The 8291-nt window shown below is 35.2% G+C and overlaps 1 protein-coding gene across 2 annotated transcripts; it reads right to left on the reverse strand.

Annotated features, from left to right (window-relative positions):
- Nucleotides 1–1294: 1294 nt before the first annotated feature.
- LOC132056634 (probable protein phosphatase 2C 75) lies at nt 1295–7600 on the reverse strand. Of its 2 annotated transcripts, none has more exons than XM_059448917.1 (4): nt 7086–7600; nt 5227–5607; nt 3686–3791; nt 1295–1870 (listed from the first exon to the last, which is right to left on the reverse strand). In XM_059448917.1, exons 1-4 carry the CDS (start codon nt 7422–7424, stop codon nt 1530–1532), a joined length of 1167 nt encoding a protein of 388 aa, XP_059304900.1. In that variant the 5' UTR covers nt 7425–7600; the 3' UTR covers nt 1295–1529. The 2 variants fall into 2 exon arrangements, with proteins under 2 accessions (XP_059304900.1, XP_059304899.1); XM_059448916.1 differs by having other exon boundaries at nt 1298–1870; nt 7074–7593.
- Nucleotides 7601–8291: the final 691 nt, after the last annotated feature.

An 8291-nucleotide genomic window follows, 5' to 3' on the forward strand; every position in this document is an offset into this window, starting at 1 on the left:
TGACGTGATCGGTGCCGAAATATCCTGCTGGTGGCGGATATTTCGGTCTTCTGGTCATGATGTCTAACCGCCTTTTGATTCTGCTTTAACGCCTCGTTCCAAGTCGATCCTCGATACCGGGTCTGGAAAGATCTATCTAATCTTGACCGACCATAACTTGAATGCAGGGAAACCGAGGCTATTCGTATTCTCGGTTTTACCCGTATACACATCTAATCTAAAAGTTTAAATTGTTAGAGAGAACTCACTTATATTTACTTAATTATATCTCCAAAATGATGAATGGAATAAGTTGTTTCAACGGATAATTGCTACTTGACCTGGTATTTTATTACATTTTTCTACTATTATTACGTAGGAAGAAAGTCACATTGATATAATCTTAAGTTCCATAAACGACACATAAAACACAAATAATGATTGTGGTGGAGTGACAGGTACTCCTTCATCCTTAACTAGAGGTCTCGAGTTCAAGTCAGCCCTAGTACGGAGTCACTTTTGTTAAGAAATAATTTATCCCACTGTTGGGACTTCCTGACACAAATCTGAATATAGTCGGGTATTGGTCGGGTTCCAATACCCTTATTATGTAATATAAGGCTTTTTCTTTCTTCTTTATATGAGAGAAACAACGGCGATCAAAAATGTCTGTAGAATTAATTTTCCTTAATTTTAACATGCTCAAGAACCTATTAATAATTTAGGGCTGATAAATATTTGTACAAAATTTCCTATTCATGGATCTGCACACGTCTTTGTATACAAATTTGTCTCTATTTGAAAGAGGAACTAGTACAGTAGATTGCATTACCCCAGTCCAATTATAACCTGAATTATCTACTTCACCCATGACATCCTTCTTCATCTAGAAAAACACTCCTTAATGGCAAATATAAGAGAAAAACCAAATAGCAAGGTATTAACTATAAGGGGGTGTGTTTCGTACGAAGAAAAACATCTTTCAAAAAATATTTTTCAATTTTTTCATGTTTTCTCTTGTCAAAATGTTTTGAAAAATATTTTTCTAGGAAAATAAATTCCTTAAAAATGAGGAAATTTATTTTTCCAATGAATGTAAGGAAAACAAGTTTCATAAATGACATTTCAAGTTAATTGCCTCCACCATCAACCCAATACCCCCAACCCTCACCCTTTAACCATCCCTCACCCCCCCACCCCCGAACACTCACTCTCTGCCCTATCCTATCTCCCGTAATGTTTCTCTAGATTACATATAAATACTCTTCAAATAATATTTTGCTGCTTACTCACTAAACAATAAAAAAATAAGAAAAAAAACCCACTTCATTTTCAAGAAAAAACATTTCCTTCATTCCTTCATAACACATACACCCTAAGTATCATCCTCAAGCTACATAATTAGGTAAAAACCCTTGAATGGTGGTTAATAAAACATGAAACCCTTGAATGGTGGTTGATAAAACATGCTTCAAAGGTTCTTCATGGACCATGGTTGGTACACAAGCTATCCGAGACTCTTTATGTCAAGAAGTTAGATTCTCTAGATACTATACACCAGTATGATTTCTTTTCAAATCAACCACAATTACACTAATATTATCATAGCTATTCCGTCCCAGAGCAAGCCGAGTAAGCAGCGCTGCTGCCGATGCACTTCGCGAAGAAAATAATGCTCCTTCAGCAACACCTTCTACCAAAGGACTGAAACTATGATCCCCAGCTGGATCTTCTTCTCGAAGACACTCTCTAGCAACCTCACAGGCCATTTCACTTGATATAACATCCCACAAGCCATCACTCGCAAGAATCAAGCACTCATCCTCCGCTTCCCTTTTTGTGAAGGTAATCTCCGGCTCTGATGTGACATACGGTTTTAAATACCTGTCTCCTGCAATGAGAGGTAAAAGGAGGACTATTTAATACTGGCATTTACATCTCGCACCAACACAAACTGCAGTTCTGGATGAGTAGTACTAATACAAGAATGAATAAGCACATCAACCATACAGTTCTTCGTTGTCAGTAACATCAAGTTTAACTATTTGAGCTCCTTCACGGATACAAATATCTTTCACAAACATCCAAATGTGACAAGACAAGCAACATACTTAGAACCCTCAAATATACATACAAAGCAATTGTATATGTTTAGCTAATTCAGAAAGAATGAGGAAAGTAACTACTCTGAAGAATGTGTGCATCTGAGAGAGATCCAACTGTGACTGTAACAAGTGGCAGATAGAAACCTAGACTAGGTGTACAAATGGGTAATAATGCTGAAGTACATTGAGGGGGAAAACAGGGCCAGCCATACAACATATTTATGAGATAAAGACTTGATGTCCTCCATACACATCAATGACAGATATTTCACATATGCAAGAATAGATAAAACCCAATTTATTTAGCAGCTATTTTAAAACTCTGGAAAGGGCTCCAGACATTTCAGACAGGCTCACCAGTCTGAGATACTTCCAGAAGTGTACTGGTAGAAGAATGCAGAAACAACTTCCCCTGGTATTATTGGGACAGTTTACATATTAAAGCGTCCTAATAAGGTTGATCATGCTATGGATAGTAGACTAAAGAATTATGTTAGTATCAGTACCACACTTCACTAGTAAAACTGTTCCGTCAAAGAAACAGCATTAAGTATGAAAGAAAGTGCAACAAATCCATTTATGGCAACATATTCCTCTTCCTGAATTATCACTAAGTAACTCCGAGTTTGTCCTTCTCTAACTTTAGTAGGAAGCTGCCCATACACGTTGATGCATAAATTATAACTCCAAAGATCAAAAGCAACTTTTTGTTTGAAAAGGAAAGATCTACAACAAACTTACCAATTTTTTGCTACTTTGTCGGCATTGAATGAACGGATGTATATATAGCATTCTGACAACACGCACACCATGCACATTCCAAATATAACCCTAAATATGAAACCTGCTATAAACTCCTATTGATCTTTGTTGCATACCTTAGACAGTGGCGGATCCAGAATTTTTAACTTATGGGTGCTCAACTATTTCTAATTTGGAATTGCTCCTAAAACTGGGTGCTCAATTAAGATATTTCTACTAATTACTAGGTTTCCTATATAAGTAATAGTGTTGGCTCCATAGTCTAATGGGTGCTCAAGCACCCATATGCCTGAATGTAGATCCGCCACTGACCTTAGAAACAATGAAGGTCCTTAGGTGTATGATGGCTATATAGCGTAGAATTCGTTTAATCACCACATCCTCTCTACAGCTAATCCATTTCATACGCAAGAAACCAGGGTAATTTTGGCACTTTTAGTGCAATAATAATAGTGAGGTATGTGCCCTTAGTTTTTTGGTTACAGAACAGTTAAAGCTCTATTTAGCTGAACTGCTCCACAGCAAGGGGTTGCGCTTGTCCTTATGAAGGAGTAAATAATTGTTGCCTGAAAAAGGAACAATACCTGCCGATGCTAAAGGCAATCTACACTCTAACCCTTTGAATTAAGCATGCCGCTAGGAAAGGGATAAAGTCCATAAAGGGAAAAAACAAACAACGGAACTGCTCCGATGCTACTTTAATTTCCTTCATCTGAAGGAGGAATCTAGAGAGACGACCCTAAGCTTTTACTTTATGGACACAAGTAATATTTCCATTGACAGCTGCAATTATGTCATTGCATAGAAAAACATGTTTTGCAAAGGGAGAAAGATGTTACCTATCGCCCTAGACATGCCAAGAATTCCTTCAACTCGTGCTCCATCTGCAAAAAGAACTCGGCCTCCACACGACTCGATTCTGGAACGTTCTTCTTGTCTGTCAGGCTGCAAAAAGAAAGTCAAGTTACTTTTAATGAGGACAAATCAATTCTTCAAGTGGCGAACTACTACATGGTACTGTCAAATATTCTCTATGGAGTTACAAATAATCAGAGACTCCCATATAAACGTGGAACTTTCAACAGGAGATAATATACAGAGTAAATCATGAATTAAGCCATGCTCAACCATCAATCCAGTACAGCCGCTCGAATCACACTTACAGCTCTCTTAGTACATTCTCTGCTTAGGTGAACCATCAACCATTTAGTGTGCTTTATGAATAAAAATACTGAAAAGTAATGCTTATTTAAGAGTAGTTAAACAAGTGACAGTGACAGCATTATGCCGTGCTAATGTTTCTTCTATGTGCCTACGCATTTTGGCTTGATTTGTGAGTACCTATGAGGACCAAGATGAGTTGCACATATATGCTTTGAAGAATTCCATGTAATGTGCATTTATATATTAAGATTTATGACTTCACATATATATATTGTGTTTCAGAGAGAAAGCCTGCAGAGAAAGATGATGCAGTTGAAGAGTTTTTATATTTAATTCTTATGAGCGTGCTACTGATATTCCTGTGAAGTAAAATCGTCGTTTACTTTGCACGCATCAAGAAGGTGATCCATGATACAGACTAATGGAGGAGATATAATATTGAGTAGTTTTTTGGTGGAAGGCCAAAAAGGAGAAGGAAGAAATTAGATGGTAACTGAACAGAGAAACAACAGAACAAACTCTAGCAGCAAATGTAACTTATAATCGCTTTCTCTTCGCAATGATTTTAAGCTGGAACTAACCTAATGCCTAATGTGCGACAGAAGTCCATTTTTAGATGCATTAGCAATAATGTCATCTATCCTTGAACTGTTACATTCTATATTACGTACTCGGACTCTTCAAAATTGTCGCCAGGTGCATGGCGGATCTTCTGAAAGCATTGCATTTTTTGAGAATCCGACACCGGTGCGGCGACATTTTCAAAGAGTCCGAGCAACATAGGTTACATTAATATTATAAGTCCTCAACATTTATTTAGTGATTGGTGGTTCCTTAACAAGTAGAAGTGAAAAAAAATTGATGATATAAAAGGGTCGAAATTGTTAATATAACGCATGTAGAGAAAACCTGCATGAAACAAGATATGAAATTATGATATTACCTATCAGAAAAGAAAAAATCTGATATCATGATATTATGCTCAAAAAGTACAGATTACAATTTAACACTTCAAAAGAAAACCTAGTATTACTACTCAAAAATATAACCGCCGACGTGAAATCTAGGCTATTTGAAGGTATTTTACCTTGCTATACGTTGAGCGCCTTTTTTTTTTTTTTTTGAAAAACTTTATTACGAAACAAGTTAAGGAAACAATTAGAGTAATAAATAGTTAAAAAGTCTAGTGACTTCAGTCCTGCTATGTGAGACGTACCTTATGATCGTAAGAAAGAGGGATCGCACTTCCCCTGCGGCTAAGAACCGCACGTGAGTCACCGCAGTTGGCTACAATGATTGTTTCATTTGTCAAAACTGCAACCACCGCAGTGGAGCCCGTTAGTCCCAACTCGTCAGGTGGGCACCCGCACCGATAGCCCACACTTCCGCACTCGCTACATGTGCATGATGCCATCTCGTCTATTCTCGAGAAACAACCCGTCAACACTCTTTTCCATGCTTCCTCCACTCTCTGCCCTCCCAATGGTTGTCGTCTTCCACGGGAACTGCAGCTACCGCTCATGTCTACGTTGTTCCTCACGCGCATCAGCTCTTCTCCTAGTAGTATGTGCATCCTCTCGCTACACAGTGAAGCTACCTGCATTGGAAAAATGGCTGTAAGCTGAATACCCTATTGTCGTCTTCAAAATTACTCTCTCCATTCCAATTTCAATTTATGTGATACTATCTCCTTATTAGTCCACCGAAAACAATTTATCTTTAAATATCTATTTTTCCCCTAATGGGAAAGCCTCTATAGCCACATTATAGTGTATTTTATGGGCAAAATTGTTGTTGTCCATCCGTCCCATTTTTATACAAGGGTGTTTAACTTGGTTGAAAATTTAAGAAATAAAGAAAGATTTTTAAAATTTATAACCTAAAATAAACTATAAAAATTTATATAACTAGAAATTATTTCATTAAAGATAAATTTAAAATTAAATTTTTACTAAATATAGAAATATGTCATTTTTTTTAGACCGATAAAAAGGAAAGACTATCCTATAAATTGAGACAAGTACTGTATGCCACTTACCAACATTCAAACTTTTAACATTTTTACTCCCGCCAATTTACTTTATCCAAAAAAAAAAAAAAAAAAAAAAGGGCATAAAATTTTGTAAATTTTTCTTTTTAAAAACTTGTGTTGATATGTAAAGATGTCATAGCATTCCTATTAAACATGTGGTAACATTGGTATGACGAGAAACATTCTCATTATAAGTAAAAATAAAAATTTAAATAAAATTATTTTAAAAATTAGAAAGGAATCATTTTATCAACGGATTAAAAAAGAAATAAATTCACATTAACATTTAAGTTTTAATTTTTAAACAATTAATCTAATCAAATTACTAGTTTAGTTTAGCACTGGAAGTGTTCAATAGAGAGGTTTAAATAGAGCGACACAAAAGTGGATATAACAATAATACACCCTCCGTTCCAAAAAGATTATCTTAGTTATTAGAACAGTCAAAAGATATTCTTTTTTACCCTAATTCTTTTACATACTTAATTTTTTTTTATATCCTCCTCGGTTCAAAAAGAATATCCACTTAGCTATTTACACACCCTCAAAAAAATATTAATTTTTAAATAAAAATAAGTAATTTGATTAAATTATCCTTGGTTAATTAAATAGGTGTTGGATTTGATCACCTAAAACTTAATAAAGTTTTATCTGAAAAAATAAGAGTAATTTGAAAAATAAATTATTTTTTTCTTAATTTAATAAGTAAACACACTTTGAATCAAAAAATAAAAACTAAATGCATACTCTTTTCGAGAAGGAGGGAGTAGTTTTAAAATATTTTGAATCTTTCCGAGGAGGGATTAGTTTTAAAATATTTTGGATCGTAAACTATTATGCCTTATAGTACTATAACTTTTTATATAGTTTCTAAATATATAATTTTTATTTTTAAAAAATTAAAGATTTAATATTTGAATTAACACGAATATTAGTTAGTTTGATTCTCGTAATCCTAATATAGACATTGTTTTTTGAGACGGAGGGAGTACTAAAGAATAAAGGTCAATGAAAAGCAGGTGGAGAAAAACCGTTGGGTTTACATGACTACCACCATGTCCATCGTAAATAGCAAAGAAATCAAGAGGTCGCCAGCGATTGATCTCCGGTGAGCAAAGATTAGTTCTAATTGAAATTGCATCTTCCATTACACGCTGCCTTCCTGACACAGACATTGCTCCAACCATCGTCTCCATCTTTCTTTGGCCCAAATATGACGAAGAAATTGAACCACCAGATGATAATAATAATAGTTTTGGCTGTTGCCTTCTCATAATTTGTATTCTACGTTGACGTCGTTTCCGGCATTTCTCGTTGTAATCACCTTCCTCGTCGTCACTGAACATTCCAGTTGAACATATATCCTCTACAGATGATCGCATTTATATAATACCAGTACTAAGTACTAGCTACTTGTATGTAGTGCTGTGTAAGTAGTCGTTATGTACAAGGAACTGAACCGCGAAACGTATCATACAATGTGTGTATACGTGTACGTGTATTTGTTTGGTTGCTTGATATAGTCATCAGTATTCTCCACTCTTGTACTAGAGTGACAAAAAATGTGACGGGAAATTGAGAAAGTTGACTAGTGCTATGACCGAAAATGTGACTGGTGCTATTTATGTCGTGTGCAAACAGCTTGTGTGGAGCAGTAGCTTCTTCTTTCGGAGATGCCCAAAGCAACCACTTTGCCCCATGCAGGCGACACGTCTGGTATATGACAAATTTTTTTTCTACTAGCTTTCTCCACCTACACCTTGTTTGGATGATAGTTATCTTGTAGTCTAAAAAAAAATTAATTTGGTAGTATTTTAACTTCAACATCTCACATGACATTTTTTAAGCTCACAAGACTAAATGCATTAGTAGAGGTGTTAATAGTACGGTCCGGTAGGTTAGTTTAAAAAATTCATACCGTACCAATTTTTTGATTATTTTATTTTATAAAACCAAATTTAGGCTTTTCAAAACCGTTTCATCATATTGGTATCGATATGATTCGGTTAATTTTTAATATTTTTTTTTAAAATGTCGCGTAAAATTACAAGTAGAAATTAGAACATGATATAATTCATATTTCCGTAGGACTTTGATAAAATTTCTCTAGATATCTTTACTATTTAACAGGTGATGAATCAAGAGAACAAGAAAGAAGATAAGAATAGAAATCCATATAATATAGTGCAATGTAATAATATGTAACACCATCCAAACATGGTCTAGTCAAATTTCCTCCCTTTGGCGCG

The sequence above is a fragment of the Lycium ferocissimum genome, chromosome 5 (assembly GCF_029784015.1).
Source record: "Lycium ferocissimum isolate CSIRO_LF1 chromosome 5, AGI_CSIRO_Lferr_CH_V1, whole genome shotgun sequence".
NCBI lineage: Eukaryota > Viridiplantae > Streptophyta > Magnoliopsida > Solanales > Solanaceae > Lycium > Lycium ferocissimum.